At 48.5% G+C, this 23,830-nt stretch overlaps 1 protein-coding gene across 1 annotated transcript in view; it reads right to left on the bottom strand.

Moving 5' to 3' along the window:
• MROH7 (maestro heat like repeat family member 7) overlaps nt 1-22,987 on the bottom strand; it is a 43,966-nt gene extending 20,979 nt beyond the window's left edge. Inside the window, exons 1-12 of the mRNA XM_066372177.1 lie at nt 21,757-22,987; nt 16,906-16,979; nt 14,299-14,382; nt 13,344-13,423; nt 12,885-13,014; nt 11,059-11,154; nt 10,474-10,578; nt 10,121-10,256; nt 6,342-6,454; nt 5,811-5,987; nt 5,311-5,465; nt 2,700-2,838 (exon numbers count right to left, since the gene is read on the bottom strand). Of these exons, the coding sequence (XP_066228274.1) occupies nt 2,700-2,838; nt 5,311-5,465; nt 5,811-5,987; nt 6,342-6,454; nt 10,121-10,256; nt 10,474-10,578; nt 11,059-11,154; nt 12,885-13,014; nt 13,344-13,423; nt 14,299-14,382; nt 16,906-16,979; nt 21,757-22,987 (2,520 nt within the window). The remainder of the gene's footprint in view (nt 1-2,699; nt 2,839-5,310; nt 5,466-5,810; nt 5,988-6,341; nt 6,455-10,120; nt 10,257-10,473; nt 10,579-11,058; nt 11,155-12,884; nt 13,015-13,343; nt 13,424-14,298; nt 14,383-16,905; nt 16,980-21,756) is intronic.
• Between the last annotated feature and the right edge of the window lie 843 nt (nt 22,988-23,830).

Genomic DNA, 23,830 nt, shown 5'->3' with positions numbered 1-23,830 from the left:
CATCCCGTCTGTCTCTCGTAAGGTAGAGCCTTGATCCCACAGTGCCAGTGAGGAGACAAGCTCAGGGGGGTGAAGGGACTTGCCCAAGGTCACCTAGACCCTTAGGGGGAAGAAGTGGCTCTTGAGCCCAGGGTTCAGATATGGCTGTAGCACGCCCTGCTTCTTCCTCCTTTGTAACACAGGCGCGCAGACCACGAGAGGGCACTAGCTGACTCTTCACTTTGGGCCATTAAACTAGGCTACCCACACTGCTTCCCCATGTGGCCTGCAGCCAAAAGGAACAAACCCCAGACTTGAGCAGAAGCCAGGGAGGACCAGTCCTGGACTCTTACTCCACACCCACCTGCCTCACACCCTTGCCCTACACCCGCCCTCCCAAATCCCGGGAACTTGGCTTTGCTAGTGTTTGGCCCACCAGATTCCCAAGGATCCATTTTGCACTCACCCCTCAACTTCTGCACCTACTAGTCCACTCTGGTCCCGGCCTGGGCCCAGCCCTCACACTCAGCCTATCAAGCCCCTCTCTAACTGCAGGACAGTGTGGGGGCAGAGATGGAGCAGGGACGGGCTGGCGTCGCAAGACCAGACGGCTCATTCTGGCTCCACCACTCCCTGTTCCTCTTTGGGCCTCAGGTTTATCCTCCATAAAGTGAGGTTACTGGTCCTCTTCCAGCCAGCCCCACAGGAGTGGAAGGGCTCGAATGAAGGAGAGGGGAGAATGTTTTCTAAAGAAATGGTTGAAATCTGTGCCCACCAGGACCCCACGCAGCTGGCCCCTTTTATTGTAAAGTGAAAGGACCACAGCTTGTTCCCCTGGAAATGAATGACATAGCGTGGGCTGGACAAGAATAAGAAATGGCACTTGTTTGTAACTCACAGCTTAGGAAACCCTTTCACATACACTGTCTCACTCTTCTCAACAGTCAGACAGGCAGGAGTTTTACTACCCATTTTACAGATCTAAATATGAAGGCTAAAGAAGGGGAAGTGACTGACCACGGTTATACAGAGAGGCAGTGGCAGAGCTAAGACAAGCCCCTGGGACTCAGAGCCTTCACGCTTTTCAGCAGCCCAGAACTAGTGACTGTATTCAAAGAAAACAGTCTGTGGTATAGAAAAAAGTCTCTTGTGATGTGCCCTTGAGCTCTGCTCATGGCTTAATCTTGCTCAAATGGTCATCAATACAAGAAAAAAAAAATTAGTCCAGGCTGTGTCTATGCTTGAACTATGCTCGTTGAACAAGAAGCATGAATGAGTAACTGGAAAATACACTAACACCTGCTGATTGAAAAAGGAGCGGATAAATGTCCAAATTAGAGAAGGCATGGGTGCTGCTGCCTTACTCATAGAACTTAGGGCTGGCAGACAGAGGCAGAGAGATCTGGTAGTAAAGCACAGGATTTGGAGGTAGGAGATCTGAGTTTGAGTCCTGGCTGTGTGACCTTGGACAAGACATAGACTGTTACTGAGCAAGAGTATTTTCCTCTGTAAAAGATAATACCCCCCTCTTCCATTCCCCGTACCTTTATTTGCTTCCCGCCATCAGAATGTTTTGCTCTCTGCTGAATCACCAGAACTTATGAATGTGCCTGGCACATAGTAAGTGTTCAATAAATATTTTTTGAATATATCTGTTCAAATTTTTTAAATATCTACTATGTGCCAGTTGTATGTTAGACAATGGAAATATCATGGTGAGCAAAATGAGCTCAGGCACTGTTTTCATGCACCTCACAAATTAATCAAATGACCTCCCCCCAACTATTATCAAATCACAACTCGGATAAATTCTCCCAAGATAAAGAATGTGAAGCAAAGTATAGTATGCACAGATTTTTATCTCGTCAGGGAGACCAGGGAGGACTTCCCTGAGCAGGTAATGCTTGAGTTGAGAGCTGAGGGGTGAATAGAAGTTAACTTGGTGGAGAGTAGTCTAGGTAGAGGGAACAACGTGATGTGCAAAGGCCCTGTGACAGAAGTTGCAATGCACAATCATTCTAACAAAGACCAGTGAGGCTAGAGCTGAGCAAGCAAAAGTTCATGGAGTGTGGTGAGGCCAGAGAGGGGTGCAGGGTCTCGCAGCACAGGTAGGAGCACTGTGTTATTCTCAAGGGCAAAGGGAAGTGAGGGGGTTGAGAAGAGCAGGTGTGCATTTCTCAGAGATTTTTTGGCTGCAGTGCAGATTGGAGGGGCAGGCGTGGAAGCAGGGTGATGAGCAGGGGTATTATCCAACTGGCTTAGCCCGGGGTGGTGGTGACGGAGGCAGAGAGAAATCGTCTGTCCAGCCAGCTCTCTTCCCACAGTCAGAACCCTTTCCCTCTGTGTCCCCAGCGCTGAGCTCTGAGCCTGACAGCAAAAGCACTTACACATTTTGTGTCACCTAAGTGAAGGAATGAGTTGCGACAGACACTATTCTTTCCACATATAGATGCAGAGACTGAACCTCAAAGAGGTGAAGGAACTTGCTCAGATCACAAAAAAAAGTAACATAGCAAAGCCAGTTCTCTGACTGAGGTCTATGAGCTCCAGGTCATTTTGTTTTCACTACCAGAGGCTGCTGACATCAGTGGATCACAAGAGCCAAGACAGAGACTTGCCCAAGGCCACACAACTAGCTGCTAGCAGAGCAGAGCAGTAGAAGCTGGGCGCCTTGAGCCCAGCGGGAGGGGGAGGGGAAAGGGGCAGGTGGACGGTCTCACCGCTAGGGGCACGATGGAGGCCCTGCCCTTCTTGGTGACAGGCCTCTCCTTCAGGCTGGTCAGAATCAGGTCCAGGAGGTCTCGGACATCACAGCTGGGCTTGCGCAGTATCAGCTGCCTCCACATCTCTGCTCCATTGCTGGGAGGTCAAAGGTGAGATCATTAGTGGGGACGGGGGGGTGGGAGGGGTCCACCCTGCCCCCAGTGGTGTCCATGGGCATGCCAGCAAATTTCTGGAATGGTTCAGAAAACACTCCCTATGAGGCAGGGCAAACATGACAGAAAACCCCTATTTTCCAGGTATTCTGCCGGTGCTTTGCATACAATTTGCTACTTCAGTAACTACTGAGCACTAAGCAAATCTCTGAGGACACAGATGTAAACAAGATATTTAAAACATTCAAGGTCATTGAGTTCTCACAATAACGCTCAAGGCGGGTTGTTATTCCCATTTTACAGATGCAGATTTGAGGCTCAGAGACATGAAATCACCAATCCAAGACTACAGAGCTAATGAGTGAAGTGACCAGGTCTGATGTCTCCAAAGCCTGGGCTCCTGTGCCAAGGAGCCCTTTGGGGCCTGGATTCTGCATTTGTCATATAATATCAAGGAACTCGCTCCTGACCAGGCCAGGGACTACATCTGTGCCAGGTGGCACCAGCCTGTGGGCTCTCCTGCCGTGGGGAGTTAAAGCACTGGCAGGCCAGCGCACTACAGGGTTAATCCAACCCTTTCCCCCTTCTACATGAACATTAACTCTCCAGCTATGTTCCCCTGGAAACCTGATAAAGATAGTATGTCAACTATGTTGCTAGGCAACATTGCTTATGGTAAAAATGACCCAATTGGTAAATGGCATCTGGGCTGAGAGAACTATAAATCAACTATAAGAACTGATTGGTACACTGTAGCTTTGAACTTCCTGGGGTGCAGGAACCCTTGTGACTGGGTGTATCTTTGTGGGGACCTCAGAAGCAAAGTCTACAGTTATTTGTTGTAAGAAATACTAGTTCCTGTGAGGTCTGATTGAAGAGGGCAGGCCCTGCACCTTTCCCCTGAGAGGCCCAGGAGACCAACATTTAGACACAGGGCCAAGGCTACGGTAAGAACAGTGAAGCATTTTACGGCACAAAATTTAAGGAATCCCTCCTCTCAGGCACATGTAAGTGCAGGCATGGCACCCAAGAGTGAGGGCCACCTTAAATTTTGTTCCAGCTCTGTCTGGCTGGCTTCATGTTCCAGCTCTTCCTGTGAGGAGGAGCCCCTGACACTGCCCTGTCCTGTGTCCTGCGTGATGCTGATGTCAGGAGTCTACCGGCAGCCTTGTGAGTCTGAATGCTTAGTGACTCCAGGAAAACCCTCTAGTGGGCAGTGCAGTCAGAATGGTTAGAAGATTCTTGCAGGTGGGAGCACAGGGATGTGTCACCTCAGCCCTCACCGCTCATGTCCTTGGCTTCTATGAATGATGCCAAGTCTCTTTATGAGAATCACACCCCATTTGCATAGCTCTGCACAATTCTGTTACATTCACTCTCAACCAACCATCTTAAGATGTGGACCACACATTTTCTGCCTTGTTTTAGTCATTCAAAGGTGTGGGAGCAATTGCTGGACTGGGAAGTTGGACTGGGAGGCTGGAGCAGTCAAATGGTCTCTCCCGCCCATGAGCTCATCATCTGGCCACAGCCCCCTCTGCCCATCAGAACACCTGCTCCCTGAAGGCTGAGAGCAGGGTGCCTGCTGCACAGGTCAGGACTAGGCAGGAACTCTGCACAGCTGGCTGTACTGCTTGTCACAGCCACCCACCGGGAGCGGGAATGCAGGGATTATTTCCTCCTTTTGCCGGTGGGAGAAAACTGAAGCCCAAAGAAGACAAGCAGGCTACCCAAGGCCACACAGCAGCTGGAGGCCAAGTCAGGACTGTCACTTAGGCCCCTTTCTTATGGCATCTTTAAAGAGTTCTGGGCTTGCCTAACCAGGTGGTGGCACAGTGGATAGAGCGTCGGACTGGGACCCGGAGGACCCGGGTTCGAGACCCCAAGGTCACCAGCTTGAGCGCGGGCTCATTGGGTTTGAGCAAGGCTCACCAGCTTGAGCCCAAAGCCACTGGCTCAAGCAAGGGGTCACTCGGTCTGCTGTAGCCCCCCGGTCAAGGCACATATGAGAAATCAATCAACAGACAGCTAAGGAACCCCAATGAAGAATGGATGCTTCTCATCTCTCTCCCTTCCTGTCTGCCTGTCCCTCTCTCTGATTCTCTCTGTCTCTGCCACAAAAGAAAAAAAAAAGAGCTCTGGACTTGGAGTTGATCAAATCTGATTTAGGTCCTCATTCTGTTGCTGGCTCCTAGATGGATGCCTAGAGTAAGAAACTTCCCCTGAGCCTCAGCTTCCTCATCTGTATGGGATTATTGTACTACTAATGCTGACCAAAGACAGCTAGTAGTGCTTGGGAAGTGCTTAAAGGTTGCCATCAGCACCACAGAGCATGGAAGAGGGGCCCTCTGGGTGAGCAAGGGGCTCCTCTGGGGAGGAGGAGAGTTTCAAACCAGGGTGGGGACTGTTTCAACCCTCTGAGATGTAGTGGCTGACAACACCCCTCATTTGGTACCTGTCCAGCGGGAGAGGGCACATGAGCAGGGCCACGACGACCTCGGGCGTGAAGGAGCTGGCCAGGAGAGAGACGGGCAGCAGGGCCACCTCGCGGGCCCGCGGCTCCTGGATGTGGCTCAGCTGCACGTAGACAGCCTGCATGATTTCTGGAATCTGGAGTATAGCAGGCGGCTGTGAGCAGGCAGAAGGCCAATAGAGAAGCCAAGGGAGACATGGGGGCAAGGAGACGGGAGGAGGAGAAGAGTGACAGGATAGAGTGACAGGGGAGAGAGGGGCCCACGAGAGAGAAATGGGGGGGGGGGCACAGTGCCTGCTCCTTCCCTGAGAGTGAGCCATTTTGTCTTCACTGCCCACCTCTACCCCACACCAGATGGATGAGTTCTTTCTCACCTGCAAGTTGGGAGTCCCTAAACTCAGTCACTACCACCCCTGCCCTGCCTGACGGATGAGCAGGCCCTGTGGGGTCTCCCAGCCCAGCACCGCTCCCAGGGGCCTTACCACCTCCAGTGCCCTGTGATGGTACCACTCCAGCACGGAGCAGAGTGTGACCTCCGAGGCCAGCTGCATCATCTCTCCCAAGTCTTTCCCCAGAGCCTCTGAGCCACCTTTCAGCCTTTCTAGGGCTGCTAGCAACAGGTCCTTTACCTGCCGGGGCCCCAGGAATTCTCCAAATTCCTGAAACAAAGACACAAATATGCTAGCACACATAGACCCTGAGCAAGCCGTACAACGATGCATAAACACAACCAGACACAGACAGAGGTCAGTGGAGGGGAGGGGGCAGGAACTCTGGGGAGAAGCTGCAAAACATGGTGTGACATGGCCCCGAAGCTGGGTGACATGGCCCACACACCGTGGCACGGACCAGAAGGGTTTGGGGCACTCAGGATGGCCCGCGTGGTCGGGGAAGGCTTTCTGTAAAGAGGACTTGAGCCTGAAAGGTGGGAGGGGAGGGCATTGGGCAGGCTGGCGTTGCCCTTCTCCCCTGTCCCCAGCAAGGCAAAGGGCCAATGGGAAGCAAGCAGTCACCGCAATCACACGCAGAATGTTCTGGCATGGGCTGACAGGGTTGTAGGGCCCCAGGAAGCGCTTGTTGCTTTCATACAGTTCCTCCTTGTTGGTCTCTTTCTTATCTCTGGCTCCTGCAAGAAGAGAACCTTCTCAGTGAGGCCCGACCACCCTTTTACATAGATGTGTAAAGTACATCAAATCACAGGTAACCAGTTTAAAAATGTTTCAAATGCTAAACCTGTCCATGTAACTGGCACCTAGATCAAGAAAAAGAGCATGATCAGTGCCAGACCAGGCAGTGGCACAGCCAGGCAGTTGCACAGTGGATAGAGCATCGGCCTGGGATGCTGAGGATGCAGGTTCAAAACCCCGAGGTCGCTGGCTTGAGTGCAGGCTCACCAGCTTGAGCTCAAGGTTGCCAGCTTAAGTATGGAATCACAGACATGACCCCATGGTCACTAACTTAAGTCCAAAGGTCGCTGGCTTGAAGCCGAAGGTCGCTGGCTTGATCAAGGGGCCACTGGCTCAGCTGAAGCCCCCCCCCCCCGTCAAGGCACATATGAAAAAGCAACCAATGAACAACTAAAGTACCACAACTACAAATTGATGCTTCTAATCTCTCTCCCTTCCTCTCTGTCTGTCCCTTTCTGTCTCTCACTCTTAAACAAGGAAAAAAGAGTCCTGGCCAGTTGGCTCAGCAGTAGAGCGTCAGTCTGGTGTGTGGAAGTCCCAGGTTCAATTCCCAGCCAGGGCACACAGAAGCACCCATCTGCTTCTCCACCCTTCCCCCTCTCCTTCCTCTCTATCTCTCTCTTCCTCCCCACCACAGCCAAGGCTCCATTGGAGCAAAGTTGGCCTGGGCGCTGAAAATGGCTCCATAGCCTCTGCCTCAGGCACTAGAATGGCTCCAGCCACAAGGGAGCGATGCCCGAGAAGGGCAGAGCATCGCCCCCTAGTGGGCATGCTGGGTGGATCCCGGTCGGGCACATGTGGTGTCTGTCTGACTGCCTCCCCACTTCTAACTTCGGAAAAATACAAAAATAAAATAAAAATAAATTTAAAAAAAGAATATGATCAGCCCCCCAGAAGCCCCTCTTGTGCCCCCTTTCAGGCCACTCTCTCCTTGCCCACCCAGGGTAACCACTATTCTGACTTCTCAACCCACAGATTAGATGATAGGTAGATATCCTTGCTGTTGGACTTCTATACATGGACTCATATATTATGTTATCCTTGATGTCTAGCTCTCACTCAACATCATGTGGGTAAGATCTATTGATGGTGTTGCGAGTGGCATTGCTTCCAGTGCTGCATAATTTTTCATGGTATGAATTTACTACAACTTATGTATCTGTTCTACTTCTGATAGACATCTGGGTTGTTTCCAGCTATTATTCATAGTGCTGCTATAAACATCCTAGTATGTATGTCTAGCGCATGCCTTTTGGTGAACATATGTATACACATTTGTTAGGTGGATAGGTAGGACAGAAATTGCTATGTCCCAAGGTTGGCATAGGTTCAGTTTCAGGGGATACTGACAAATAGTTTTCCACAGTGGGGACCAATTATGCTCCTACCAACAGTGTATGAGGTTACAGTGGCTTCACACCTCACCAGTGTGGCATTGTCTCTCTGTTTCATTTTTGCCATTCTGGTGGGTATGTGGCAATGCCTCTCTTAATTGGCAATCCCCCTACCCCTAGCATTCCTAGTCCCTCTTTTCTGCTTTTTTTTTTTTTTTTTTTGAGGACTTATCATCATCTGACTTACCATACACATTACTTTTAAATTTTGTTGTCTCCTGACAATAAGAAGGTAAATGCAACAGGGAGGATTATTTAATTTGTATTTATTTCTTCACTATTGTGTCCCAGTGCCTTCAATAGTATCTGGCATATATTGGTTCTTTATTTTTTATTGAATGAAACACATTTTGATGCATTTCCTGAGCCCTTACTGTGGCTTGGCCTGGGTCCTACCTAGATCCCCCAGCATAGGCAAGACATAGGTATTAAAAAGGTCCATCAAGGTGGACTGACCATGTGGATCAAATGTGTGGGTTGTTTGTAAAGGAATCAGGCAAACACAGGTTCATATCCTAGCTTTGCTGCTTCCTATAGCCACCGGCCCCGGATAAACCACTTTGCTAGAGAATCTAAGGGTGAGTTTGGCTTACAGTTGCCAGATAAAATACAGGACACCCAGTTTAATGTGAATTTCAGGTAAACAAATTATTTTTAGTAAAAGTATGTCACACATGTACCCACAATTATTTATTGTTTGTTTGAAATTCACATTTAACTGGGTGTCATACCTTTATTTGCTAAACCTAGCAATGCTAATTTAGTCTATGCTCTTCCTGACTCTAAGGCTGACGATTAACATGACTTCCACCACTTTCACTCATCACTCCGGAGGTCTGAGTGGTTCCTGGGCAGCAAGGCAAATCGTCCAGGGGCCAAATCTTTGTCCCAAGTGTTAGAGATCAAGAAAAGCAGAAATAGTAGACAGATCCCAGAAAGCTGAAACTAGTAAAATCATCCTTGTAGGCATGGAGAAAAGGATATTACTTGACAAGTGTCTATAATGTGTGGTACTAAGCTGGTCTCTTTACATATATAATCTCATTTAATCTTTCAGAAAGCCTGCTAATGAGCCTGACCTGTGGTGGCGCAGTGGATAAAGCATCAACCTGGAATGCTGAGGTCGCTGGCCCGAAACCCTGGGCTTGCCTGGTCAAGGTACATATGGGAATTGATGCTTCCTGTTCCTCCTCTTTTCTCTCTCTCTCTCTCTCTCTTTCTCTCCTCTTTAAAATGAATAAATAAAATCTTTAAAAAGTAAAAATTTAAAGCATTTTCTAAAAAGCTTCCAAGTTATCTCCTATTGTATCTTTTTCACAGATGAGGAAATCTAGGCCTGGACAAGAAGAGTACTTGCCTGAGGTCACACAGCTGGGAAGGGAGGTCTCTCACCTAGATCGCTCTGCCTCCAGAGCCAGGGAGGTTTGAACAACATACCTACATCTCTTGTTTTGGGGCAGTGTTGGGACTATGGAAAAAAGAAGGAGGCAAGTAGTAGGTGATGTTGCGCCCCTCTAGGTGCCTGTGTCAGCCAGTACCCTGTCACTAACACCCTGAAGCTGAATCCAGGTGCTCTCCACCTACAGGTTTTAACCACTGCAAATGATGAGACAGAATCTGTTCTTTGTGCATTCATTTACTCAATAAATGTTCACTGAGCACCGACCATATGCCAGGTCTATGGCTAGCCCTTGGGAATTCAGTGGTGAATAAGACACAGCTATGACCTGCCCTTAAATGAGGTGATAGTCTAGTGGGAAGGACAGACCAGGAAAAAAGAGGTTAGGGCTTTCGTGCCTGGGTATACATGGTTCCCTGGGAATGTGAAAATAAGAATCTCAAATTAAACCTGGAAGGATGAAGAAACGTTTAGATAGAAGGATTGCTTAAAATCAAAATAGGGTTGTTTGTACTGAGGTCGCTGGTTCAAAACCCTGCACTTGTCTGGTCAAGGCACATATGGGAGTTGATGCTTCCTGCTCCTCCCCCCCCCTCCTCTCTAAAATGAATAAATTTTTAAATTTTTTTTAAAAAAATAGGTTTGTTTGCTGTCTATGCCCCATGGTCTTATGGGGACTAAGTCTTTGTACCTCATCAGACCCTTTGCTGGTCTCCTCCATCTCCCACCAGTACCTTCTCGCTAAAGCTCCAGCCAACTCCCTGGCTGAGCACCTGCTCAGAAGCCTTGCTTCAGAGGTGTTCCAGACTTACGTTTTTGGAGCTCCAGGATGGTGTAGAGGATGGTGATGCCCTTCAGAGCCTCCTGGCCAATGTCCTCATCAGGATCCCCAACGCAAAGGATGAGCCTCCCCAGCAGAAGTCCTGGTGCCAGGAATCCTGAAGACCTCTGTTTGTGTTGTAATCTTAGGAACTGAATCTTATAGGTTCAATAATGTTATAAAGTAAATGGTGAAAAGAGCTGGAATGTCTGTCCCTGATAGCAGAGCCCTCTGAGAATCGTAAAGGCCACCTGGGACTCTCTGGACAGAGAGGCACAGGCATCCTCAGGGCTGGGGAAATTCTCCCTAGGAGTGCCTGCCCCCCACCTCCCAGGAGCCACTCACAAAGGAAGGCAGGGTGAGAAGCATGTGGTTCAACACAGAGACATTGCTCTTCACAGCACGAGCTCGTTCATGGGCCTTTCCAGAGTTCATCCAGGGCCCCAGGGGCTGTGAGGACAAGGGAAAGACTCAGAGCTACCAGCTGGCTGCCAGTCTCTGCTGCCTGGGTGAGCAGGCCAGCCCTCACTGATTAGCTTCTTGGGAGGGCATAAAGGCCACTCCCCACAGTTCTTCTCTTCTGGGAGCATACTGAGTCATGGGGTCCAGGAGCTGAGAATAGAACTGAAAAGACCAGAGGGAAGATGGCCAATGAGGATAGAGGTGGAAAATGAAGAGTCATGAGGATAAAAAAGAAAGACGAGAGCAAGAATGAAGAGAGCAAAGCTACAGGGGCAGCTAAAGCAGTAGTGTGAGAAAGAAGGACAGAGGCTGTAAGGACAGGGAGACAAAACACTGGCACAAGATAACATCCTAAAATCAAATCACTCTTTGTGGGTCTAGCCCTCCTCACCACCACCCTCTTACACCCCACACCCTGAGCCAATTCTTTTTTCTCCTCTACCCTGCCTCCCTTCCCGGTCCCCACACCTCCAAAATGCTCCTCAGCCCATCGGGAGTGGGGTCCTCAACAAAGAGAGCGTTGAGCAGTGTGTGCAGGGCATCCAAGGTCTGATCATACAGTGTCTATTGGAAAGGAGGAGGACCAGGCCACTGTGGAGTCTCCGGAACAGACACTGACCCCAGGCAAACCCCCTTTGTATGAACCCAAGAAAGCTGCTTTCTGTTCCCATGGGTTACAGTTTCCTTATCAACTAGTTACTAATTATTATTCCTGCATTTCTTAACTTATAGGGGGTGGAAGTAGAGACTCAATATTTACCAAGACTCTACCATAAAGCCAGGTAAGCAATAAATGAGGGGGTGGGTAGGAAAATGCTCTAGAACTGTAAGATCTAGATAACTTTTTATTATTGTCTCTAGGGACGTGCTCTGATTCTTTTTTTAATTGCTACTCATAGACCTAAATAGATTTTCCAAGCTGTCTCTTAAGGGAGCCATCTCTCTCCTGCCCAGGTTCCTCCTCCATCAGCCACACCATAGTCCTGGAATTATTTTATGAGGGTGCAGGCCTTACACATACCCAAGACTGAGCAGTAGTTTTGACCTACTCTGGGAAGGCCCTCTCTTCCCTGTCTTCCTTTGCCCTATGAGCTTCCCATGTCTATCTCTCAGATTGCCACTGTCCAGGTTTCTGGAGGCTGTACTTACCAGGGTAACACCACAACCACCAAGCAAGCACTGACAACTACTTCCTCCTTCCCTCTCAGTTGCAACCCATCATTGTGCAGCACTGACCTCTGCTGCCTGACCCTGGTACTACAAGAGCGCTGATCTTTTCACCCCCCCACACAAGGATTTCCCACCTTTCCTTTGGGTCTTCTCTCACTGCACCACCTCTGGAAACCAGAGCCCTCATGCTGCCATGTGGTCTGCCCCCATAGCTCTCTAGCCTTACTTCCTAGCTCTCTCACCTGACCCTCAGCGCCCCAGCCACACTGCTTCAGTGTCATCCTCACAGTTACCACGATCTCTGTCCTCAGGCCTCTGCACAGGCTGTTCCCTTTGCCTGGCATGCTTTTTCTTCAGCCAGCCCCACTCCCTTCAGCTAGGTAGCTTTTCTTTCACCTCTTAGCCCCAGCACCAAGACCTTTGACCCCATGTAGACCAGGTGCCCCCATTCTAGGCTCTCAACAGCACCAAGTACAGTACTTCTTGCTTGCAACATTTACTGGTGTTGTAATGTTGACATTAATTGTATGATACTGTGGTAATGTCTATCTCCCTCCTACCCTGGCCCCTACTGTATCTAACCCTTGTACTTCTGGAGTAGGCCTGCAGTTCATACCTGATGAATGAAAGGATGAGTGAATGTGTCTTACCCTGAGCTGAAACTCCTCTCCCTTAACTTCCCCACTGACTAAGGGTCACCGCTACCCACTCTTCCCAGGACAACCCTGCTCATGTGAGTGAGCTCCTTGAGTTCTGCTTCTCCAGGCCTCAGCCCAGTCCTCTTTGTGGCCCAGTCCTCAGCCCACCTCCTCTCAATCCTGGCCACCTCTCTGGCCATGCCAACATCTGCCCACATCCCTCTCATAAGGTAGGGCCCAAAAGTGGATAGAACACTTGAGAGGAGAGATTGATCCCTATTCCAAAGACTCATTCATTCAGCAAACATCCCTCTCGGGCCAAGAGAGGATCAGCAAGTTGCCCAAGGCCCTGCAGCTTGAGCAGGAAGGTGAACATCCTTATCACCTCCCGAAACACCCTTTTTTTCCCTGCTGGGAATCCTGAAGTGTCCCTCCCTCTGAGGACCCTGGACAGCCTGAGGACCCTCTGGGGAAGGGCCTGCTCACCTGTACGGTCTCGGCCTTGACCTCATCTTTCTCCTGCATGGCTTGCACAGAGGGCAGGGAGAACACGCTCTTCACGCACGTGTTCACCAGCTCGAACCTTTCCCGAATGCTCAGAATGGGCTGGGTGTGACTGATGAAGAGAAAGAAAGCAAAGGCACGGAGTGAGGGAGGGGGCGTTGTGGCCGGAGGCTGGAGCTGTGAATGCAAAGCAGGGATGAGGGCACCTGGATGGGGGATCGAGGGTGGGCCTGAGATTCAGATCTGCAAAGGGTGAGACAGGGAAGAGAAGGAGGGGCGTGGGTGTGGTGGGCAGGCAGCCCTATCAGGGACTGGGCAAGGGGAGGGGAGGGGAGAAGACACGGGAGTGGGGTTGGGGAGCAGCATAGAGGCCCCAGGAGAGGCAGAATGCATAGCAAGAAGAAAGGGGTACAGGGGCTCAGGGAGGGGGTCCGTGGACACCTCAGCCGCTTCAGGGTCTCCATGGCCTGCTGGCGGACAGAGCTGGAGAGGGAGTCCAGCGGCTCCTCCTGGATCTGCCTCTAGACAGGGAACCACAAAAGGGCAATGAGGGGGACCGGCCACTGCAGACCACGAGGGCTGAGGCCACCCCAAGGAGCAGCAGCTGCAGCAACCCTCAGTCTGGGCAGAACTCCTCCCCCTCCACTCCCTGTCGGGCCTCCAGAGGGGGGAGCCAGCTCACTGCTCAAACCTGTCCTGAGCACTCAGTTCAAAGCTACCCAAAACACCCCACACGTGGGGCTCAGCAAGAACTGCTTCTGAAGCCTCACGGTGGGGAGGTACACTATTTACACCATGTACTGGCCCAAAGCAAAAACACCATGAAGGGCCCTTCTGGTTGAAATCCTTTAAAAATATTCTAATTACTTCTCACTTTTGATCTAGCCCCTACACACAATAGATGTTCAATTAATGTTAGTTAAATGAAGGTGTCAAGGGCAAGGATGTTTTCTCTCTTGAAGGAACCCAGGGCTAAATACCATTTTGGAAACTTCAGTGGTTATCCCTGTCTAACCCATTCCAGTGAATAACTGAAAATTGATGGTATTTAGCAAAATGATAAGGAAATTCTCCACCAGGAGGAATTTCTGGTGTTAAATAATAACTGCTCCCAAGTACACAATGCTTTACAGTGAGCTAACCAATGGGTTGTGTCCTCCCAACAAGCAGCATTATCACAGGTGAGAGGAGAGGCTCAGAGAAGGGAAATGACTTGCCTGAGCTCCCTCTAGATGAGTGGAGGGCAGTTAGAGGTGAAGCTGAAGCTCAAGTCCAAGTATCCTGTCTCCTCCTCTGTCCTCTTCCCCACCTCAGCCCTCCATCTCACCCGTGAGCGGACTCAGGAATTCCACTCCCTCCCCAACCCAATGCCACAGACCGGATGTGGCTCCCGCACCATCATGTTCTTAATCAAGGTCTTCTTCTCTCCTTCATCATCTGGCATATCCTGGCTCTTCTGGACGGTGATGACATCCTCGACCTCAGGGGCAGCAGAAGGCAAAGCCACAGGGTGAGAGCCACACCGAACGCAGTTCTCAGGGGCCGTCCCCACACCTGCATGAGCACCCTCCACCTGCAGGCACACCCCCCTGCTGCTCCCCAGCTGCCAGCCCCCAGCATCTCTCAAGAGAAATGAGAAACCACAAGAGGAACTTGGCGGGGGGGGGGGGGTATATGATATGAGAAGGTGACAGCAGGGGGTGGTGTAGATAATCCTCGAGGGCCAGCATTTGGAGGAGGATAGATATCAAGAACTACAAAACTTTTCCCCTTTGCCAGTCAACAAATGGGGAAGAGACAGCCGCTGGGGGGACAGAAAGGGTCCCAACACCTCGAGCTGCAATCTCATCATTACTAATACCTCTTAAGGATTTTCTGGTGTCTACCCTTCTTAAGGGCACATCCTAGTCAGACTAAGGCATTCTGCTACCTGAGAGAAGAAATACATTAACCAGTGTCCAATTACTCTATTTATTCTCCTTATCTTAAGGCAGAAGAAGAAAAAAATTAAATAAATAATTTCATATAGTCGAGAAAGCAAAACAAGGTAATCAGATGGACAGTGTGTTAGGTTAAAGATGCCATAGGGCCCTGGCAGGTTGGCTCAGCGGTAGAGCGTCGGCCTGGCGTGCGGGGCACCCGGGTTCGATTCCCGGCCAGGGCACATAGGAGAAGCGCCCATTTGCTTCTCCACCCCCTCCCTCTCCTTCCTCTCTGTCTCTCTCTTCCCCTCCCGCAGCCAAGGCTCCATTGGAGCAGGGATGGCCCGGGCGCTGGGGATGGCTCCTTGGCCTCTGCCCCAGGTGCTAGAGTGGCTCTGGTCACGGCAGAGCTACGCCCTGGAGGGGCAGATCATCGCCCCCTGGTGGGCAGAGCTTCGCCCGTGGTGGGCGTGCCGGGTGGATCCTGGTCGGGCGCATGCGGGAGTCTGTCTGACTGTCTCTCCCCGTTTCCAGCTTCAGAAAAATACAAAAAAAAAAAAAAATTAAAGATGCCATAGTTCTTTTCCACTCCTCCTAGCAAGAGGACAGCTGGCCTTTGAATCCGGGCTCACTCACCACTTGTTTGGCCAATAGAATGCTATGGAAGTGATGTTGTGGCCTAACCCTTAAAGGAACGACAACTTATCCCCTCTGGAACCAGCTGCCATGGAATGATGACCATGTGGAGAGAGACCCTAGAAGATGGGATTATCTTGGATGTTCCAGTCCCCTTTTCCCCAGTAATCTCATTCTATACCACACAGAGCAGAAAAACCACCCACTGAATCCAGTCAAATTTTAGAATCATGAGAAATTGGGCCCTTTCCATCCTTATTGCCCCAGGTGCCAGAGTGAACTTTAAAACCACCAATTTTTTTTGGAGGGGATTGTGAACAGTGCATTGATAACCTCAGCTGTAGAAGTGATGGGAAGTGGATGGCTCATTCAGACTGAATGGTCAGGGAAGGCCTCTTAGAGGAAATAATATTTGGGCCAAGTCTTAAATGACAAGAAAGAGGTAGCCATGTGAAGAACTAGAAGGAAGGTCTGCCTGACTCCCCAAACTAAAATGTTACTTCACTATTGTATCTCTAGTGCCTGAAACAGTGCCTAGCACATGGTAGAAACTCAACTGACTTTCTTTATGTGCAGGGACCATGCTCAGTGCTGTGCATACATTATGTGACAGGGACCTCACTGCACCTTCATTATTCCTATCTTATAGAGAAGAACCTTCCTGGCAGAAATAACAACAAATACGAAGGCCCTGAGGTAAGAATGAGTTTGGTCTGTGCAAGAAACAGAAAAAGGCTAGTGTGGCAAGATTAAGGTGGACAACAGGAAGAGTGACATGGGATAAGGACAGATGCTCCCCCAAATGCAAGACCTCCTCTTAGTCCTGTCACCTTCTCCCCTCCCCTCCCCTCACCCTGCATGCCTCAGAGACAGGAGCTGGCCCCTGAGCAGCCTGAGGCCAAGGCCCCCTCCCGTGAGTCCTAGCCTGGCAGTTGCCCTACCTCCACACTCTGTCCATCAACCTGTCTTGCTCACACTCTGTGTCATACTCATGTCCACCAGCCTGTCCAGTCTGTCCCCACTGGCCCTCACCAAGTCCTGCAGAGGCTGGCTTTCTCTGACTTCCCGAGGCCTGGTGCATGGTCAAGACCTGGGTCAGGCCTGTGTCCTGAAACAGGCCGTTTCCAGCCTTCCTATCTCCTTTAGAGATGCTCTCACAATTCATTCAGTTGTTTAGAAAACTTACTGAGCACCTACGATGCGCCAGGCACTGCTCTAGACAGTAGAGATATAGCTGTGAATAATACAGACAAAAATCCCCAGTTCATAAGGGGGACATTATAGTGGGAGAGACTAACAAGAAATAAGATGAATAAGTAAAGCATATTGTGCATCAGATGGTGATGAGCACTGTGGAGAAAAGAGGAGCCAGGCAAGAAACCGAATGCTGGGGAGCGGGGCAGGGGGAGGGAAGAGGTCAGCTCTTTGTTGGGCAGGGAACATACCAGAGTCATTTGGTTGCCATCCTCTCTTTTCCCTGGAACAGTCACCAGGCATGAGGCCACTTCATCTAAGGCTCCTGCATGTCATAGTTTCGATGAGGAGAGAAGAGGGTAAAAAGATAATAGTATACCTAGGGTGTCATGGTCCCATCTCTCCCCCCGACCGGGCTTCTCGCATCCTTCCTCCCCTGGCAGCCAGATTGAGCTCTCTTCCCTAAAAGCTCCAGTGATATCATCCCATTTCACTGAGCATACAGCTGATAGCTTTGTTAGTGCCTTCAAGGCCCTGCCAGGTCAGCCTCCCCTACCCCATCCCCAGCCTCACCCCGCGCCCTCCCCTAGCTCACATGCTCAGGCCACACTGGCCAGACAAGTCTCCTGACCCAGACAAGCTTTCCCCTCAGGACCTTTATGCAGGCAGGTTCTTCTACCGGGGCGGTCCACCACCAGCCTCTTGCCCAGGTCTGGCTCCCCTCCTTCAGGTCTAAGCTTGCCTGCCACTCCTCAAAGAGGCTTCCCCTAACCTTCAGGCTAACTGGGGCTCACTGTGATCCTCTTCTGCATCATCTCACTCTTTTTTTCCAACTGTTACCACAATTTATAATTAAACTCTTATTTGTCTATTTATTTACTTTTTTTAGATTTTATTTATTCATTTTTTTTTTTGAGAGAGGGGGGAGAGAGAGAGAGAGGGAGAGATAGAGAGAGAACAGGGGGAGGAGCAGGAAGCATCAACTCCCATATGTGCCTTGACCAGGCAAGCCCAGAGTTTTGAACCGGTGACCTCAGCATTCCAGGTCGACGCTTTATCCACTGCGCCACCACAGGTCAGGCAAACTCAATCTTTGTGTTTTTTTTTTTTTTTATTCATTTTAGAAAGGAGAGAGAGAGAGAGAGAGAAGGGGGGAGGAGCAGGAAGCATCAACTCCCATATGTGCCTTGACCAGGCAAGCCCAGGGTTTCGAACTGGCGACCTCAAACTCTTATTTGTTATAGTAGATACCTGCTGTTTGCCAGCCCCAGATTGCCTCATCTTTCTTTTGGGGAAAGAGTTCCTGTCTTCCCTGTGGGTTATCCATTCCATGTAGGTAAGCGAAGCTGTCTTCTTCAAGCTCCACCCATCACCCCTCTTCAAATAGGGGTGGGCCTGCAATCCAAGCTTGGCCAATACAGTCCCGGGGCTCCAGCCACAGTTATTGGTCCAGGGATAGGCTCTTGGGTGAGCAGGGCAGTAGAGCCCTTTATTTAAGAGAGTACAGGTATTGATCAACTTGTGGCCTATGCAACTTACGACCATTTGACTTTAAGACCACAATTGCTAGCCCTGACTGCTCCGCGTCTGGCAGCAAAAGTGTTGCCCAGCTGGGTGTACGACAGTGCTGGCCAATAAAATATTTCGTACATGTTTATATATTTTGATATGTTTTGCAATTGGGGAAATGTTTCCTATGGTATTTTTTACACCTGTATTTTGTACTTTTGTATGTTTTGCAAATATTAAATCAGTTGTACTGGTAATGCAGTGTTTTACTTAAACCTGACGAATGTAAAAATAAGAAACAAAATGGTGTAGAGATGATACAAATGGCATAAAATGAACAAAGAAAATTATGATATATTAACAATAATGAAAGAAAATTATGATAACATATGACTTAAAGATTTTTATAACATCATTTCACAGTACTGTACATATAGCCTACTGAACTTATGACCAAATTGTGTTACGACTGGTCTGTCGGAACCAATCATGGTCGTAAGTCGAGCACTAGCTGTATGTCTGTCTTTCTGAGGACCTATGAGAGCCTGGACCATTGGGGCCATCTTAGCCACCAGAGGCTGCTGGAGGGTAGAGCCAACAAGGAGAAGCAGAGACACCCCAATAGTAATGAATACAGCTAACACCAAAAACTTGGCTTCTAAGTACCTTTTTCCACTAAAAGGAACAAGTCTCCTTGGAGAAATGGCTGATTCTAAGACTGGGGCAGGGAAAGTGTGAAACGAGCCAGAAAACAAGGAAGAGACAGACATCTTGTACTAGAAACCAAAGAAGAGAGCAAGCACAAGGCACGATGAGGATATGTCAAAGAGACATAAAAGTTTGCTCAAAGGGGAGTCCCTGGTCAAACTGGGGGAAGTTTGAGTATCACAGTGAACAACAACAGCAACAGATGACATAGTCTAGTGAATAAACTAGGAAACAACTCCACACTAATATAAATAAGTAAATGAATAAATTGAAAGGTGATGAGGAATGGGATATTTACATAGTTTCAGAGTACCTCTCCACATAATATTTATTACAAAGGGGTAAATCATGACTTTACAGTGAAGAAACTTGGCAGCAACCATCTCATTCAAGTGATTGAAGTGAACATCATCAGTGATGGAAGAAATCAAAATCATATGCCACTAGATAGGAAGCGATGAGAACTCTTAGCATCACTTCTGTTCTATTCCTGCCAAAGGTACATGGCATGAATGTGATCATCAGGAGATATTAGACAAACCCAAACTGAGGCACAACTTACAAAATTAGCTGGCCTGAGATCTTCAAATGTATCAAGAACATGAAAGTCAAGGAAAGGCTGAGGACTGAGAAACAAAACAGACTAGACAAACCCGTGCAAGGAGTGGTTCTGAGTTGGAACTTTTTTTTTCCAGAAAAACGTTACTGTGACAATCAGTGACATTTGATTGGGATCTGGGGATTAGATGGTAGCAATGTGTTAATATTGATTTCATGATTTTGATGGCTGGCTTTTGTCCTTTTGTGTAAGAAATAAAATTCAGGAGCAAGGGGGCATCATTAGGCAACTTATTATCAAATTATGCACACATTTTTAAACTGGGCTTTTAAATTTTCTGCAAGCTTCTAATGTTTTTTAAAACATTTTAAGAATGAAGGAGAACTGGAGGCATGTTTCAGACAAAAGTGATAAAAGTGTAGCATCAGCAGCGTTCATGAACAGAAACTCTAAAGGATTTACTTCAGGCAAAAGGAAATCAATACCAGATGGAAGGTCTCAGATGCAATAGCAATGAAGGAAAAAAAAAAGAGATTAATATTTGGGTAAATATAAGAACATAACTGTATAAAATAATAATGTTTATTGGGTTAAGAAAATGAATGAATATGCATTACCAAGATAGCATATAAATTGGAGGAAGGGACTAACTGGGGTTAAAGTGTTCCAGTCACAAAGGACTACATGTTTATATGAAGTGTCCAAAACAGGCAAATTCATACAGAGAGTAGATTAATGGTTGCCCAGAGCTTAGGGTATGGTTTGGGGTGATATCTAAGAGGTTTGGGGTTGCTTTGGAGGAGGGTGATAAAAAGGTTATAAAATTGATGCTAGTGATGGTTGCACAATTCTCTGTATATTTTAATACCATTAAATTATACATTTAAAATGGGTAAATTTTATGGTATGTAAATTATGTCTCAATAAAGCTATTTTAAAATAAGTTCAACTTTAGAAAACAAAATTCCTCAACATCATCAGCATCATCAGTACAAAATAATAATTGTATTAGAAAATAGGATATGATTTTATAAGAGCAATAAAATCTAGAAAGTACCCAGGAATTAACCTATCAAAAGATGCAACAGATCTTGATGGAGATTTTTTAAACTTCCAGTAAAGGATATATCCTATATAAAGGAAGACTTTAATAGATGGGATAAATTTATATCATTCCAATAAAAATGCCAGCGAGACTTTTTTGAGGACCTAAACAAACATATTCTAAAATATATAGGGAAGAATGAGGGCTTACTAATAGACTCCAGGGCATGGTTAGGATGCTGTTGACCTCATAATAATTTTTTTTTTAATTTATTTATTTATTACAGAGACAGAGAGTGAGTCAGAGAGAGGGATAGACAGGGACAGACAGACAGGAACGGAGAGAGATGAGAAGCATCAATCATTAGTTTTTCATTGAGCATTGCAACACCTTAGTTGTTCATTGATTGCTTTCTCACATGTGCCTTGACCGCGGGTCTTCAGCAGACCGAGTGACCCCTTGCTGGAGCCAGCGACCTTGGGTCCAAGCTGGTGAGCTTTTGCTCAAACCAGATGAGCCCGCACTCAAGCTGGCTACCTCGGGGTCTTGAACCTGGGTCCTCTGCATCCCAGTCCAATGCTCTATCCACTGCGCCACCGCCTGGTCAGGCGACCTCATAATAATTTTAAGAATTTCTATTGATAAGAAGGATTCTTACCCTACCATATATGAATGCATATTTATAAAGCTATGGTAATTTCTTTTCAATTGCAATATGGTATTGGTCTATGAACAAACAAAAATATTTGGAGATATAAATAATTGAGAGAAGATCTTCACAATATCAAAAACTGCCCGGAGATGAATTTCCAGAACACCTGCATATCAGAAGTGAGCGCCATTCCCGACAGGCCCCCAAGGCTTTGCACAGGTGGGGACCACCAACATTCCACAAAGGTGAGTGGAGCCTGGAGCCTGCCTGCTCCACTGGTCAAATGTTGACCTAAAAGTCCAGGTCTGAAATGCACCAAGAAAGAGAGAGACATACATTTTGAAAGGAAGGTATCGTTAGTTGACTTGTCATTTGGACATAATAAAAGTATTGGCATCTGGAGATATTACAGTTAAGGAGATTGAAGTTCAGAGAGGTTAAGTAGCTTATCTCGAGTCACTCAACAAGCAGGGGCTGAACACTGGTTCGCTTGTGTGTGTTTAATGAATATACCGCATGTCATCCATTGATTACTGTTTCCTTCCTCTCCCCTCCCTGCCCCACAAGTCTAAATATAAGATTCTTCTTAGACAGTGCCTCCCTAGGGCTGTCGCCCTTGCCATACTCACGCTCAGGGACACTTGGGAAGGCTGTGATGTTCTCGCCCGTGGTGTCGCAGGTGGGGAACACCAGTGGGAACTGGCCCATCTCAGCACCGGCCATCTCGCCCCAGCTCTGCTGATTTTCCTCCAGGGGCACAGTGTGGATGGTGTTGTCCTCAGAATAATCCGGCTGGCTGCTCAGTGTCAGGCTGGACGTGTCGCTGAAGATGAGACTAGAGCTCAAGCTCAGAGTCTCCTGGGACCCCAGTATCAGGGCCATGCATGAGGGTGTAGAAAAGGCAGCGGTGGGTCCGAGGTGGCTGGAGCGCAAGCTAATGTCGTCACTGGCACCAGGAATCAGGGTCAAGTATGAGGTCTGAGTAGTGGTCATGTTAAAATCAGACCTGGCATTGCTATTTGAAGCCACATGAATGGCTCCCTTGGAACTCGTATTCCAGACCGTACCAAAAGCTCCTTTTGAAACAGACGCAGAGATGTTATGTGCAACCACAGAGATGGTCTCGTTGGTGTTTGGGATTAGGGTCCCACTAGAACCTGGAGCCACATTCAGGTCCAGCTTGGAGATAGTTCTTGAGCTTACACCGTGCAGGTGATGGGAGTCGAAATCCAGAAAAGAGTTTAAGGCTGGAATAAGGAGTGCTTTTGATGCTGGCCTGGAGAGGCAGTGGTCCAGAACCAGAGTTTCTCTTGAATAGGACCTTAAAAATGGATTTGACTCAGGCCTGGGAAGATTGGAGTTGTTCTGACCCAAATAAAAAATCTTGCTTGAGTGGGAGTTGAAGGCCTCTTCAGAATTTGGCCCAGAGTGGTTGTCCAAGCTCAGGCCCTGGGCCTCAGTAGAGCCAGGGCTCAGGACAGGGTTTGAGGCTAGATGTAGGGCCACCTGTGAGTTAGGCCTTGAGATGTGATTGGACTCCAGGCCCAAGGCTTCACGAGAGTGGGACGTGGTGATCTGGAGGGAGGCTGGAGTCACGGCCTCGCTGTCTTCAGGTCTGGGGGTGTTATCAGACACCAGCCCAGGGGCCTCCTCAGAGAGAGGACTCAGAATTGGATTAAGGTCTGAAACAAGAGCCAAGCCAGGACCCAGTGGTGGATTCAAGATAGGAACAAGGTCTGTGTCTGGGTTTGGCCCCGAGATGGTGTCAGAGCCTAAACCAGCGGCCCCAGTGGAGTTGAGACTGGGTGTCATCTTTGGGTCTTCACAGAGGATGAGACTAGCCCTTGGACTCAGCGCCATGCTTGGTCTGAAGGACTCTCAATACCACTGCCCCCTTCTCTCCAATAGCCGACTGGTGAGTTCCCTACAGTGCACCTGAGAGAGAGAAAGCAAATTCAGCCATGCCTTACCTGCTAAAATCTTTCTGTGGATTTTCACTATCTTTAAAATGAGGCCCTATGTGATTTACAAGGTCTTCTATGACCACACCCAACTTACCTTTCCAGCCCCATCTTACATGACAAAATACTCATCACACGTTATTCCAATAACTCAATTAGTGGTCTAGCCCCTGTGCTAGTGTGGACATGAGCTCCACACTGGCAGGAGCTGTGCATATCTTAGGTCCTGGGGCATCCTTAGCACCCAGCACTGTTCTAGTACATGGTAGGATGTACCCAGTACATGGTAGGAAGTCCACAAATACTAGACATATGAGGAATTCTCTCCCTGTAAAGTAGAAAATGAGAAGGAGGAGCCTTCTTATCAGTCACCCTACTTCCAGCCAACCCTTTACTTGTTAGAACTACTCTGCAAATGCCTGCGGTCCTAGATTCCCAAAGCAGCCTTGGGAGGGCTGCCCATGGCCCCTAACAGTTTGTTTATTTTGGGTGGGGCAGGCTACGTGGAGGAAAACCTGGGGCAATCGTCAGAAACTCTGCTTGCCCCAACCCAGCAATCTGACTGCTGGGTGAACTCCCTAATCCCTCCACCCTACCCACCCCACACCTAGACCACAGCTCACCTGCATGCATGGTGTTCTTAAGCAGGAATGGGCCTCTGGGAGGAGACACAGAAGGAAATCAAGTCAGGCAAAGAGTGGCTTTTTCAGTGTTTACTGAGAAAAGTCTACAGGTCAGTTGT

Source organism: Saccopteryx leptura, chromosome 3, assembly GCF_036850995.1.
Source record: "Saccopteryx leptura isolate mSacLep1 chromosome 3, mSacLep1_pri_phased_curated, whole genome shotgun sequence".
Classification (NCBI taxonomy): Eukaryota; Metazoa; Chordata; class Mammalia; order Chiroptera; family Emballonuridae; genus Saccopteryx; species Saccopteryx leptura.
This window is presented reverse-complemented; position numbering and strand designations above follow the sequence as displayed.